Below are 15,984 nucleotides of genomic sequence, written 5' to 3' on the forward strand. Positions count from 1 at the left end.
TGAACACAGGCAGTTTCTCACCGCACACAGGAGCTGGTGTAAGCTGCAAAAACAGCCTTCCCCACCGTGCTGGCCTCCCAGTGCCTGCCATGGGAGCCCTGCCAGCACCCGGATTTACGTCTCCTTCTCCAGAGGCAAGGGCAGAGCCAGAACAAGGAGAAGCAATGAGCAAAGATGGGAAAGAGGAGCACTGAGGAGGAGGTTAGGTCTTGGAATGAAAGGATGGAAAAAAGATGCTGAGTTAGTACTCTAGTCTGGAAATGAGACAGAAGATGGTGAGAAAGATTTTTAAAAATATATTACAGGAGATTAGACAAGAAAGGTATGGAGGTCCAGCTCTGGAAGCTGTTGCTGCTCCCTCCCTTGGAGCACCCCAAGCAAATAGACCATGGGACCCTCAGCACTGCTATGGGCAACCCACAGTGTAGAGGGGAAAACATTAACCAGAGAGTGCTTTGTAAAAATACATACCACCATTTACACTGACAGCCTCCTCTCCAGAACTATTCAAAAATGCCTTACAAATGAGAAAGACAAAAACCTGTAAGTGCAAGGTTAACAGCTCCAGAGCAGCCAACAATATCCTACAGCAGGACACCTCTCATGATGACTGCCTTTTTCTTTTGTAGAACTCCAAGCAGAGTTGGCAGAATTTAGTGACCCATTTAAAATTTGGCAAGGACGTAAGAACTATACCGAAAAAAATGTACGTTCCTTAATAATTCACTTTTGCATTTTTGTTTTTCAATGAGAGGTTTTTTTATACCAGTAATTCTTAGACTAACCTGAGATGGTAATAATGGCATTCCTTCCATGTCATCTGTTTCTCTAGCTTCCATCACTGCAGTATCTTAAGCGGAGGTAACAGTGCAGGGTACAAACCAGGATTTGATAAAGGCTTAAAAGAAAGATAACATAATAAATATTCTTTCTGACGACTGCCTTTGGGGGTATCTAGGAAGAGGACAGAAATAGGGAAGGAGAGGTGACAGGGGTGTGAAATGCATTTTTTTCATTATGGAGGATACATTTTCCAGCAAGGCTGGCAGCACAAGTCACATTAAGCCATAGCTGAAGTTGCCTGCCTAATACCTCTGGGATCACACTGAAAGCATACCCCATAATCTTAAGGGATGTGCTAAAGCTTTGCTGGGACTCACTCAGCAGAAACTGTTTGGGATTATTCCGCAAAGCACTAATTCTGTTCTGATTTAAAGAGGCACCATCAACCTAGTTTAGACACCCGACTTGCCCTGTCTCACAACTGTCCAGCTGTAAATATCTTCTCAATAGCTGATATTTTTGCCATTTGTATCCTCTTTGGTTACCTGGAAACTAAAAGAAAAAGAAAAAGACTGAAAAAACCAAGAACATGTTAGCATGATGGACTCACATCCATCAATGGATATTTGATTAATAACACTTTGAGTGTTATTAATAATATAATTATAATAATACGATGAATGAGTGTAGCAACCTATTACACTTACTTACTTCCAAGTGCAACTAATGCACTTACATTATACATGTCGTCATCTTCTATGGGTGGCTTCAGCAGGTGGGTCCCAGGCTGCTATTTAACAAACAGAAGTACTCTTTTTGTTCAAAAGGCAGGAACTAACATTTCCCATGCTGCCAAGCCTGAGTCCAATTTCTGTTCCAGACTGCAGCTTTCATACCTGTGGAATTACTGTTAAGTTTTCATGTTAAGGTGTCCTATACTTTGTAAATAACAAAGAATGGATATTACCAGTGCTCTCCTTTTTATGAGCCTAGGACATGAAATTGAGAGGAAGAACTAAAGCAGCTATGAAATCCCTATTAAACAACTAATGGTTTCTAAAGCATCGTGGAGATATTCATTTTATGAGGCTTATGCTGCAACCTTCTATCATTATTTTAATGAAATAAAGCCCTTGACTATTTCCAGAGGCAAGTTTTTCTTTCACACACAAAAGACATTTTGGTTACAAAAAAAAAGAAAACAATTCTAGAGTGGGATTCACTGCAGAACAGGCAGGAAATTCAGAAAAGCTATATAAAACGTCACTGAAGATAGGTTCTGAACCTTTGGAACAGCAAACAGAACAAATAAGACTCTCAGTTACACGCGTCATTATGTTTAATATGAAAAACATTTCTAGATATCAATCATTTTTATAAAAAAGATCCATACCATCTCTCAGATAGCATCTTACATAGTTGCAGCTGAAGGAATGTGAAACATCCATTTTAGGTTTCACCTATTATATCGTGTGCTTTCTGTCCCCCACTTTGCTTGGGGAAGTAAACCTAGACTAATCAGCTTCACTTTGTGGGTCGCATGAAATTCACATCTTGACTAAATTTAGATCAATATTAGTGGCAAACGTTTGAATCAAGAGAAACTTCAATCCTCCAGAAAAAACACTATTAGAACACACACACACACACACATGTCCTTATCCAACAGGTGACATTCTCTGAGAGGCCGTAAAGATTCACATTGCAAAGATGACAAAATAAGCAGATTCTAACAGAACAAAACCAAATTGCAGAGATTTTGGAAGGGGGCACATAGTCAGCAGGAGCTTCCAGGCTCTGTCTGTGAGGAAGAAACAAGTCTAATGTGTTCAGACAAGAAAAAGATTCCAGCTGAATTAATTTTTAGAGTCTGGTCTTTCAGGTGCAATCAGAGGCGCCTCTGATTTCTCAGGATTGAATCATTTTCTTCTGCGTGTCAAAGATGTATCTTTTGAAGAGAAGAGAGATGGTTACAGGTTGGGCTGAATCATTCTTGCTGCTTTCATCCTCTTTGGTTGTATCCCCTTTTCCTGCCTTAGATTTCTTCTTAGAGGCAACAGTAAGAAGCATCTTGGTATCTGGCTTCAGCCCATCTGTAAAAAAACAAGAACACGCATGACAAACGCAACTCAACATCACATTTTAGTACAACTAGAAAAAATGAACAGGCAAGTACACTTCCGAAAACAACCAAAGAAAATAAGAAAGTAAATAAGGTGCATTAGGAAAGTCACATTTCTGCATCACACTTCTGGAATATGGTAACTTCACATGAAAAATAAGAGAAGCCTTCAAACATAGTTGACAAAAGTGATACCCCAAATCCAGTGCAGTATCCTGGCTGTATCCCTCAACAGCTTTTCAAGTATTCAACACAAGCAAAAAATCTAAACAAGCCAGACCAACTTCCCTTTTACTCAGCAGACATTTCCTATTATTTACACCCGTCTCCCAAAATTTCTTCCCATTGCTAAGAATATTTATAAAAATATAGGTCACGAATGTAAAACAACAACTGGTAAAATACTAAAATTATATAGTCCTAAGAGTCAGAAAGTTCCTGGATGTCTTTAGTCTATTTCCCAGACCTGTCAGAAGCACACAGCTTAGGTTTTAACAAATTATACGCTTTTGTGCTTGTTTGGGGTTGTTTGGTTTTTTGGTGTTCCCCCCCGCCCTCTAAAACACAGTATTTGTTAAGGGTTTCTTAGGAGAACTAGAATTAACCTGTGTAGGATTCTGGGGATCCAACTTAAGCCTTTCTCCAGACATTTGTACCAAACAAAAATATTTGTCCTTTTCTTCCTAAATGCCTAAGGTTTATTACACTTTTATATTTTCTTTTAACTTGACATACTGGTGACATTTTAGATAAGAAATGCAAGATAGCAAAGTCCAAAGAAATGCTGTAAAACAAGAGAGATGCAGCTCCTAAAAGACCACTCCTGAAGAACTGCCTTCCTAAAGCAGAAGACAGCAAACTCCTTGGAACCTTAATTCAGCACCAACCAAACACACTGCAATGTGGTTCTCGGGCATCTGGCCAAATTCAGTTCAGGTATTTTTAACCTGTGGTGTCACATAACCTTATCTCAAACACTTAATCAGCTTCTCTCCCCTCATACTGAAATTCAGATGCGGATACTCGTATCACAGCCTGACAAAAAGATTGAGATGCTTATGATTTACTGGAGACAGGAGGTCTACAAGCACAGGCGATTTGCTCCGGCACAGACGCGTCTAGAGGCACTTACAGCTGATTGCAGGGGGACACGGCACCAGATCCACCTTCTCTTCTTGCTGTGTCAGGTAGCAAATTGTTCCAGGTGGCATCCCCACCACAGGGCAAAGGGAAGGGAGGGAACGAGGAAGTGGTGAAGCAAAACCAGGAAACTGCCGATGTGCCGTTTCATAACCAGGGTTATGAAACAGCCCTAACACCCTGCAGCGCAGCCACGGGGAGACTTCTGGAGATAGAGGAGTCTTGCGTTTTTTAAAAAATGCAAAAGCACAAGAGAAGCAAAAAGCAACACGTTACGTATATAACTAAATAAACGACAATTTACACTAAGGCTGCAGAAGTCCAGCATCAAGCAGAATCAACTTTGCACAGTTCTGCAAGATCTTGTATCTCGCAGCCAAGGCAGCAGCCATTTTGTCTTTTCAGATAGCAGAATACAAAAAAAGAAGCTATGACTATTTCATTGTGAAAATAATTGAGACTGTTTTTCCTTGATGGTTGAGAAGTCTCATAATGACTATCTTTGCACGTGTATGGTTCAATTAATCAAACTAGATAACATGGTGTGGCCTGACCACATATTTATTATATGGTTTTATTACACTGTATAGTCATGTTTGATGCAGCTGGTTTTGATTTTTTAATTGGATGCTTTCATAGAAATCCCATTAATAACATTAGCCTTACAATCACTCCATCTTCATTACAAAAAATAATTTATCATTACATGAAAAGCAACTTATTTCCTATTTGGAAAGCTCGGAGAACATCTTGGGTGCTGCTAGGAAAAAAAAATAGCAATAGTCAAAAAAAAAAAAGAGGAAAACAAAATAAAACCAGCAAAAAGTGACCTCACATAGTGTCGCGCTCTACCTTTGCAGGCTTTATTTCATATTGTATGGTTTCTACTGTTTTGATCAACCTAATTGTAAGTGTCCCTGAACAGGGCTTCCTCCACTTTCCTGGGAAGACCATTTATTTTTTGGACAAAGAAACATTTCGTTTTGCTTTCTAGTTGGTTTCCCTTTCTGGGTCTTATCGCTATTACTGATGTTGCTGTTACTGGCACATTACTGTTTAAGAAAGATGTTTAACTAAATCCTTTCAGAAAGACACACTTTAATTAAAGCAAACAAATCCTAAAACACTTCTATTTATGTTAGTGGGCTTCGCGAGACTCTAATTTCCAAAAAACGCTAATTGGCGGAAAGGAGAGAGGAAGGGAGGAGATGTGGCATTAGAATTGCAGCCAAAATTTTCCCTTGTGGTATTCTGAAGCGAGGCACCTAGGTTGCTGCTGCTGCAAACCCTTGCCTGCAGCCCGCAGGGGTGCATGGTGGTGATGCCCCCCGAGCGGGTCAGCCTCTCGCCCCGCAGCGACGCGCGGCTGCAGCAGCAAGCGGGGGAACTCCCAGCCGTGAGGGTGGAATAACTGCTTTGGGTGAACCAAGCTCCAAAAACTGTCAGTGACATCAATGAGCACTTGGACTGCCCAACACATCTGAAACCCGGTACATCATCTTAGCTGTTTAAACAAAGAATCTCATGTTTGAAAAGTTTCATTTTCAAGAAAAAAAGGTTATGCTGCACATGGAACTGTACTGGGGAAAATGTATTTACAACTGAGCCATCTCACCTTCTCCACCCTATCACTAACTCCCACGTACGGAGAGGTAAAGATATAGCTCACCTGCAGCCCTTAACGCCTCTTTGGATTGAAATACAGTATTATGGGTAAAAAGTTTACAGAAGAAATGGAAGAACGTGGTAGTTCCTACTGCTGAAATGATGGGCTGACAGCCAAAAGCAGCTCAGGTATTATTAAATTCACAAGGTATCTAAATTACCTAATCAGATCCCACAGCCCTCATTCTGCAAACAGATTAGGTGGCTGGCATCGTACCCTAACAAATGGCATTTTCTGTTTTTCTGCTCTGGTGCCAGGAGGTCTAAGGGCTGAAGAGGCTCTGCGATAGGGAGCAGCACAAAGGAGCAGGCAGGGAGAGACAAGCGGGGAGGCACAATCGGGGTTTCATCTACCTCTGCGGATTTCTCGCGTTACACACAATGCATACTTTACATTTTACAAAACCAAGGAAATGAAGGGAAATATATCTGTCACCGAAGACGACATCAGACCTTTAATAGCTGAAATGACGGATATTTTTAGATGGAGGTCTAGTTTAACTTACTTACATTAAGGGTCTAATCTCTCCCGAACAATAGCTACGTTAGCTTGAATACATAGTGAGAAATCTGTTCCATTAATTAAGTGCTGCCTGTACTACTCGGATTTGTAGCAAATGTTAATAGATTTTTTTTTCTTCCTCTGTTGGACAATTACTTTATTTTGCCAAGTTGCTAAAGGATTAAATTGAAAAGGTCCATGTATTAAAAAAAGACTTTAGCTTCAAAGTTCTAAGAAATGCCTTGCATACAACAGTGGGAAATACCTATGTGTTAATATTATTAATGGGCAGTCCTCAGAGGCACATAAGATATCTGAAAGCTTAGCAAATTCATTCCCACCCATCATAACCATGTCCGTAACAAGAAGTGCCCAGACAGGTCTTATGTAAAATGTACTTGTAGTATCAACTAACACAGGTTAGATGTGAAAATCTAATTGTAAAATGGTTTAATCCACTTCATTCTTTCAGCTTCAACTACTGTTAATTATTAACAAATAAAAATACAGACTCTTAACATAATATCTTTTGTCTCAGCATGGTCTCAAGGATTTAATGCAAACTGAATTTATAAATGCAAAAAAAAAGAGTGAATTTTCAAAATCAAATGAAAAGCAATACTTCATGAGGAAAAATATTTTTCAAGTCTAAGAACAGTTTCACATGCACAAACTAAAGGGTAAATGCAGTATTTTGCACAATTTTCACAAATAAAAGCTAGCTTCTTCATGATTCACAGTATCCTATGTAGTTAAATGCACTGCAGCCTGGAGTTTTGCCATTACTCATACAAGAAGTTTGCATAGAAACATGCAGATTTCAATAGCTTTGTATGGAAATTTCACATTGTAGAATTTTGAACCCCTTCTTGTGTATAAATACAGTACATAAATTTTGCTTGCCCACACCCCCCAATGAAGATACTCATATCTACACAAGTTTTAAGGTTTCTCTAATGCTTCATTTTCTCATGTCAATCAGGCCTCCCTGTAACAAGGACTCAGCAAAGCCTCGTGATAACCCCCCCGCAGACCCCGGTGGTCGCTGCCTCAGGCCCGTGGACAGTCTCCACCGCAGACTGCTGGGGAGTGCCGGCCAGTAGACTAATCACAACAAACACGTAAGGCATATAAATGTCCATAACCAGCACAGTTTACTTTTGCTTTGTTTTTACTACTACTACTTCAGATGGAAGGAGGGCGAAAGCTGATACAGTATCTGCTCTTCTAATTCCTTTTGCTAATCCAAGGGCAGGGTGAAGGAGCACTGCTGTGCTTTTTCCCCATGTACATTTTTATTTCAGTTGTTACCTCCAAGCTTGGATCCTACCTTACCTTTTACATAACTTCCTCACTTCACATCTTCCTTCACTTAATATTGTCAATCCTTATCGACATCCTCAGCCACCTTTGTTGTCCTTTCTAATTTGTTTGTGTGGGGTTTTTTGGTGTTTTTTTTTTTTTTTTGCTTCTTAGTCTTCAGCTCCTTGAAAAGGTCTCCAAGGGTGGTCTCTACTCTTTCGCCTGAAGTCCAGCTCCTCCTTTCTTGACTCCCAATTCCACTTGCTATTCTGCCCTTCAGGAGTTTTATCTCTCTTTCCTTTTCCAACTTTATTTTTCAGATTTCCCATCTCCATTTTTCTATTTCCTATTTCCACAGATCTCTTCAATATTTAGGAATAGTCCTGTCTCCTTCAAAGCTAATGAAACATTGTGTTTGAATGGATGATTTTAAAAACTGAATGTCAGACACATTGTAGATGAAAAGCAAAATAATACAGTATCTCCTTGTAGCCCAGCCAGAGACAGGAGTAATTTTTAAGCAACTGATAAACACATCATTGAAAACACGTGTAATAATATAGGTGCAGGGCATGCTCTCCAGCACAGCCAAGGAGAATAATTTATTTTGCTGAACTTCAACAACTCCTTTCTCATATGCACGCTTGTAAAAAAAGCCTAATGCTAACTATCCTAGCTAGCACAGATGAACGTGAAGGTATTTGCGTGATTACACAGTTTTCTTACAGGATTAAAAATTGTAATGGGAAAAAAAATCATGTTAAAAGATTTCAAGTCTCCTGATTCATGAGAAATTTGCTTTCAGGTAAAAATTAAAAGTTCATCCTACCAATAGAAAAACTGGCAAACATTACACCAGCTACCTGCATTGGTACTTGCCAGGGTTTGCTGGGAAAGTGCCAGCTCAGTATTCTTACTGTTGTGTTAGGAAAAAACACATTGAGGCTACACCAGTAGCTCTCACTGGAATAGAAAATATTCCTTTTTGCACTCAATATTAAGAAATTCCTAGACTATTCTTGACCTGCTGATATTATCTCCAAACCTCCCATTCCATTCAGAAATTTGTGAGCAGAGATTCAGTGGGAAACTGAACTTTGTTTTTCCCTTCTGTAAACAAAATATCCTATTCATTTCCTTTGAACACTACAGGTAGACGACTCAACTACCTGCAATTGCTTGTTTCCTGTCAACATTCAAATATTAAAAACTGACTGAACATCAGAGAACAAGTTAACATAGCACATTTGATGTTGGAAATAATTTTTATCTGAGGCAAATGTAACCTTTTAATATGGCAGGCAGACATTTTTCTTTCTTCCTGAGTGAAGGAAAAAAGAGAAAAACTTGAAAGAGGCAAAGGGTTGGGGATAATCCTTACTCACAATGCATTATTCCTAACAGCTGGTTTTCACAATTTCAGGATTTCCTTAAATTGAACCCTCAGAGCCTGAACCCTCATTAGACAGTTAAGGCGTGTGTGCCTGCATCAACTGTCCTCCTAACAGGGAGTACAAAAGCCAGTTGACCTGAAAATCAGGAATAATCAGAACCCCGGATGGAGACATTCCTGCCCCAGTCTGACGCAGAGGGGCTGCGCTTGAGAGTGGACAAAGAACAATCTCACCCCCCACTTACTGCAATGATGAACCATTGAAAGGAAATAGAAACTTTTTACTAGTACTGCAGAACTGGAGAATCCAGTAGTTCAGCACAACACAATTATAAACTAATTCAATTTTTTTTCCTTGTATCAGCTACATATATTCATCCAGGACTTAAAAAAAACATACTTACTTATGTTCAAGGAGGAGTACAAGGTTCAAATACAGCACTTACCTATTTCAGATTCTGTTTAACTTTAAAACAAGAAGAATAAAACTATCACTGGTTTCTGGCAAAATTAAGAGAAATGACAGCGGAACAAGTGTTGCCTCCCAGAGTCCCACAATACACTACCAAGCACACACTTGTTCTCCAGCTAGTCCCAAAACATGTCAACAGTTCTACAAACAAAATAATCATTAATCTGTGCCCTAAAAATACAAAAAGCTCATACAATTATCCCTAAAGTAATGTTCTGGAGTTTTGATTCAAACAAAAAGCAGAAGCATCCCAAAATCAGAGGATCAATTTGTCCAGCCCATCATCTTACAGTTATCTCTACAGTCAGACAGAAAGGACAAGAATAACAGAAAATGTAAGATCCTGTTGCTTGAACTCTTTACGTTAAGCTACTAGGTAGCAACTCTGCTTCTCTTCTCCTCTGCTAAAGATACCCAAAATCCCACCTTTTGATTTTATTCAAGCTCAGGTGGTCATTTTTCTCCTTCAACATCCCAGCAAAAAAACCTCTGAGCTGATCAGGAAAAAGAACATCTTTCTAAGCCTTCCAAGAACAAAAGTACCATGTTACTCTACCCATAAATACTGTAATAGGAACATGAGATGCGTCACACCACATCTAATAGACTGGATGACTGGTCATCTAGAGACCGCTGGCGCTATCTAACTTAGCATCCCATTTACCTGTCATTAATATATGGCACTTCAGAAAGAGCAGGGATGGAAACTGTGTCCTAAGCTATCTAGAGCCCAGGATCAGGTAGGAATTCTCTACCTGACATCAGGGTCAATATACCAACACCTACCAACCCTTCTAGCCAGAAGATTTAAGTACAGTGCTCCTACAGGAGCCCATCTACTCTGCTCCTAGGTGTTCATCACCAGGATAACAAGCATAATATGATTACCTAGACAATTTCAGTGTAATAGTTGACCAGACATTCACTCAAGAAACAAGGGATACTCCTTTCCTTGCTACCCTCAGGAGCTCAGGATTTGAGCTTCAATTATTTTCACAGATCAGGCAATGAATTTTACTTATGTAAATCCCTTCACAATTCTCCAGTAATTCTATTTTGAATTCACACCACCTTTTCCCACATCTCTTGTCAGCTCTCTGAAATATTCTGCTACAGTTTCAAAGTCCAGAGTAGATTCATTTTTCTCTTCTGGCTGGTACAAGATCTGCTATTATCACCTTGCCTGGCTTGTGAATATTAATAGGACTACAGCATGAAGTTGGCTAGGGAAAGCAGTCAACCTCCAAGGAGACTGGAAAGTAGACTCCTCCCTTCCAAATGAGAATTACACTGATGCCTCGGCATGGTACTTGGGATCTACACAAAATATCCATAACTCATTGTTTGATGACAGAGATCAGAAAAAAACATCTTGCAGCCACTTTGAGCAGAAGTAGACTGCCCCACGTCCTGGCCAAACGCTGTTGTGACAGCCAGCCTGCATCAGCAGAGCAATTGCCGCAGTCTCAGCTTGGTAGACTCTGTTTGGAAATCCTTAACTACTAAAACGTTTTCCCATAAATTGGGGAACAGCTGCCCCGTACCACATCAGAGAAGGCTGCAGTTCAGTGGTGAACTGAATTGAGTCTTGAGTATCAATTTGTTAAGTTTATACAGACTTTTGGACTGAAAGACATTATTATAAGAGGTGGTACTACTGGAAATAACATGGATTTCATTATGGGCTCCTACTTAGGAGGGAAAGAGCTACTCTTCCTTGATGAGGAAGACAGAAGCTGTTTTAATTCAAGAGGCTGACCTAGGTGAAGTTCAGGCCAAAGCTGTATTTGGAAAACTCTCACATCAAGCTGGACACAACCCTTTCAAGCTCAGTGCCAATTCTACACAATGGCTCGAACTGCACTCTCCGGCAGTCCTTAAAGGCACATTTTGTATCTTGGCTTTTACTGCAAGCAATCAAGAAAGAATGCAAGAAAACAAAACTGTTTCCCAAGCACTGTTTGCTGGTGCCATAATTAATATAATCAAACAATTCCACAAATTGCTTCCAATTGCTGGCGTCACTTTCATGTGCAGAGCCAGACTTTGAAAGAAGGGCCCTTCTTGTCCTACATCCTTACACTGGTTACCCTCGCTTCACACAATAGTAAACAAGACCTCACTAAATAGTATAGGGTAATTTGTACTGTAATAGGTCCCCAAGGCACCATGGACACAATTTGAAATGCCATCTAATTTTTCTTTTTAATTAAAAAAGCAGTTACTATATTTAAACAACAACAACACAAAAAAGTTCAGAGGGGACAGATTGGAGTTTCCCACAGCTCTCTGGGAGTTTTCTCAAGGTCAGGAAGAGTTTTATAGGCTCAATTGGTACACATTTTCTTTAATTAGTCTGCCATACTCTCTGCATGAAGTCAGCGTCTTGATTTTCAGTCTGATATTCTTCATATTGCTAAATAGAGCACAGACTCCAGGACCACACCATATCTATCAGCTGCTGAATGGGTATCGATCATGCCTTGCCCTCTCCTCTCTTAGCCCTAAACTTGTCATCTACACTGAGGACACCGAGCGCAACCCATTGCATTGAGAGCATGCCGTTCATTCAGAGTTTTATACTTCTCAACTTCCAGCAAGATGATCAGGATATATTATTCAATTTCCCAAATTTATGTAACAGAACTATATATTTTTTTTTTGGGGGGGGGGGGGGGGGGGGGGGAGATGGTGGCCAAAATAAAATGTACTAACAAAACACCACATACAAATGCACCACTGTCATCTGAAGCCATGTAGCAGAATAGATTTCTGCACTTGATAAATCCCCACTGCATATCACACCATTGCTCTGCAACCATCTCATTATTTAAGTAAGCCTACATGTTATTTAAGTAGTCTACACAAGGCCGCACACGCTTTAGAATAACGTTTGCAGTTCCCACAGTGGGTTTTCCAAAACGCACCCTAACCCAACATACCCTTCAGCCTCAAATGACAGCTCTGAAATGAAGTGACATACTTGAGATCTTAATTTCTTGGCTAGTTGGCCATACTGCAGTGCAAATAGGTTGAGAGTACCAAACCTGACCTTGTCTTATAGGCCAACATACATTTCAGCTGCCGTTATGTTGTGTGCCACAACCACTTGTTGGCTAAGCCCTCCCAGGGCAACTCTCCTGAAGAGACGACTTTATACTTTGCACTCCTGGAACATAACTATGATTTGTATGTTCTACACAATTTTTTGTTTCTATATGCCAGAGACTAGCTTTAAAACAGGTTACATGGGAGACTCCAGTGCACCATGATTACTAGGTCTAGGCTACACAAATTAAGTGTACACACAAAACAATGGATCAACTTGCAGAGCTACAAGACAACCACTATGGTAATATTTTTGTCCTCAAATCCAACACTGTCCTATTAGCCTAAAGGAAAGGATTTCCAAATTAATTTCTGCATGGGCTATATATGTGCTTTGAGTACGTCAACAAGGCTGCAATTATACCAGCTGATGTATCACACCAGCAATTATTTGTAAACTCTGTTTTCACTTGATGGCCACTCAAGGTCCATGCAGTCATTGACATCATGCCTAAGCACTATACTCATTCTCCCAGCATACCTACAGGGAGACGCAACTGTCCTACTAATGCTGTGCTTCTACTCTGCACGTTCTTCAAACTTCCTGGAGCAAAAACTGAGTGCATGGAAAATGCCTAATGCACAACAAGACCAACTATAAAAAAACCAATGGAGTTAATAAGGACATCAAATTATTAATACAAATATATGCAATGTAGTTGGAAGCCTGGGAATGTAGACAGGCTCTTGTTACAATTCAGCAACAGAAAAATTATAGGCAGGTCAGCATGAAATATCCAAGACCATTCAAAACAAAGACAGAACAGTGTCTTAAAATCACAATTATTGTCACTGGACCTCTAAGAAAAAGACATGCAGACATCAACACGATGAGTAAAATTTGGGAGAGTCTATGACAACTGTTGTACAGGACAGACTTTCACATGTTTTACTGTGGTGGTGGTCCTTGCTGATTAAATCCTCAAATCAAGAGGGACAAAAGCACAAAAATGTCTCAAAGAGTACAGCTAGGTATGTAGAAATAGATCAAGGAATCATTAGGCATGTGAGCTTTCATAATTTTAAAACCCATAGAATATCACGCTGGGATTAAATTTATATCCAGTGAGGGAGTTCTCAGGCCAGAGCCACTCAGCAGTGGGCCAGAAGATACTTTTGATTGGGTTTTTGTAGGTATCCCAGTATCTGTAAAATAGTAAATAAACAAAACTAACAATACTCATGCTCTGTGCCCTAAGGTGAGCAGAAACAACTGAAAACAACTTTTGGATTCAACACAAGGGACTAGAATTTCATCAGCCTAGTGAAAAGACAACAACAATAAAAACAGTACCAATACACAATCTCCCCTCCAGCAGCCTTTCAGAAATGCATACAATGTGGAAAAAGTTCAGGGTCGCAGATCTGACACAGAATCAAAGGCAATTCATTACAAAGCAGCTTCAAATCAAAGTGCTAGATCCGCAGGCCTGTCTGTAATCCTCCCATCTTGCCTGCAACTCCTGATGTAGAGAGTAGGCACCACAGAAGCCAGTTAAGCTGGACCAACTCTGCTGACATATCCCAGGCATCTGCTGCGCCGCGCTGGTCCAGAGTTTAAGTTTAGCGATATTCATCTTCCACTGGGCTGCCTTTATAAAGTAATCCTGAACAATGGGACTTCAGAATAAAGAAAAAAACATTTAATTTTTTTTTTTTTAAACTTCTAGGCAAGGGCCTTTAATGCGATTAGAAGGGGGAGGGGGATTGGATAGCAGCTTTTTCTTTTTTATGTTATGTATATTGTGTGTAAACAAATATGCAATTTGCTTTAAAAAGATAAGGTGATTAAATTTTTATCAGGCTTGTACTCTGTTGTCACCACAACAAAGAGAATTAGGAGAAGGAAAGAAAGGCCTTTTTATTTGAATTATGCTCTTACCAGAGGTTCTCTACAGCACAGCTGTAAAGCCACTCAATGTTCTCCAAACAGGCCCTTTGATTGCATTTTATTCAACTTGTTTGCATTTGGAGCAATCGAAAGGAAAAGAACGCTCCACATTTTGATGTCTTAATGTTCCTTAATACCTTCTTTAATTTATATTAAGCTTCTTAACTAGGGTGATGAATTCTTCAAAAACAATAAAGACCTAGTGCAGAAATCTTTCACACACCAAGAAAATTGAAATTATAATGTATTCATGGCTTTTTTTTGGTTATGAAAAAACATTATTTAGAAGAAAGATTTAAAGCATATAAAAAATCCTGAAGTTGTATGAAAATTACTTGATCCAATGAAATAGATGAAAGTTCAAACTAATTATTACAAGGGAAATAAAATGTTGTAGAAGTGGAGGAGAAGAAACAGTATAAGAATGTTGGGTTACTATGAAGTTTTCAGTCTTTTAATAACCTATAAATTCCTTCTCTATGGCTCTCCACAAAAAAAGGACTCTGGAAATTTGTATAATTTTGTTTTACCAAGACAAATTCAAATGTTTGCCAGTTCTTCCTCCTTTATTATTCATATACTTCTTCCCCAAAATGTCTCTTCAGGTTCATGGTTCCACAGTGTATTTCCCTCCCAATGTCTTTCTCAGTCTGCCAAGACCAACAGCACACACTGAAACTGGTGAACATTGTAATGGAGCACGCAGACACCCACAGATGCAGCAGCTCCATGGGGCATGTGTTCCTAGGTGAGGTTCCCAGACTGAAACACCATTCACAGGTGGATCTCAGTCAAACAGGAGACAGGCTGCATGAGAAGAGCAAGGGTCATGTAATAACAAGTACAGAAGAGGCCACCCGAGGGACAAGATTGGATGTGTTTGTTTTTGCAGGCACTGCATGTTTTCCAGTTATAGTTACAGGATGCTCAGTCTGGTTAAGCTTCAAACACTAATTATCTGGCCCATGTAACAAAACTCACTCTCGACTATTTCAGTGTTCTTAAAAATTCCTTCTGCAAAAAATGAACAGAGCCTTCAGTAAAAGTCCATTATGGTACCAATCAGCCTCTGCAAGGAACATCCAAAAGACCATATTCTTGCTTTGCTTCCCAATTTGTCTACTATTTACTTTTTTTTTTACTTAACAATTTTACATTCCAGCACAACTTCTTTAGTTCTCAGCAATACATATGCACATGTATAGCTACAAACACCTCACCTTGCTCCCCCTTTTCCTCTGCAAAGAAAGTCCAGAGAAGAAACAAGCAAGCCACAGCTGGCACTTCCGTGAGCACCAACACAGTGCCTAGAGCTGTGCTGCAGTGACTGAGTGCATGGGTATTACAGCAGTGGAGAAAGGAGCTTCCTAAACGAATCCTGAACTACGTGAAGTCATTGGAAGCATCCTTGAAACAATGTATTTGAAGAAGAACATACATTTTCATCTGGAATGATTGTTATTTTCTGTCGACATCCACTGACTGCTCACCCACCTTCCCCGAGTTACATTTTTAAGCAAATTCCAGGAAAGCTCAAATTAAAACCTCATAATAAAGCCTGCCACATTTACAAAATGCTTATGAAAAAGCTTGGTTAGCTGCAAAA

General features: G+C 39.7%; 1 protein-coding gene across 1 annotated transcript in view; it reads right to left on the reverse strand.

Annotated features, from left to right (window-relative positions):
• Window positions 1-2,074: 2,074 nt before the first annotated feature.
• Window positions 2,075-15,984, reverse strand: part of EEFSEC (eukaryotic elongation factor, selenocysteine-tRNA specific) — a 125,449-nt gene continuing 111,539 nt past the window's right edge. The window contains exon 7 of the mRNA XM_059823242.1: window positions 2,075-2,876. Within this exon, the coding sequence (XP_059679225.1) occupies window positions 2,692-2,876 (185 nt within the window). The 3' untranslated portion in view covers window positions 2,075-2,691. The remainder of the gene's footprint in view (window positions 2,877-15,984) is intronic.

Source organism: Gavia stellata, chromosome 12 (assembly GCF_030936135.1).
Source record: "Gavia stellata isolate bGavSte3 chromosome 12, bGavSte3.hap2, whole genome shotgun sequence".
Taxonomy (NCBI): domain Eukaryota; kingdom Metazoa; phylum Chordata; class Aves; order Gaviiformes; family Gaviidae; genus Gavia; species Gavia stellata.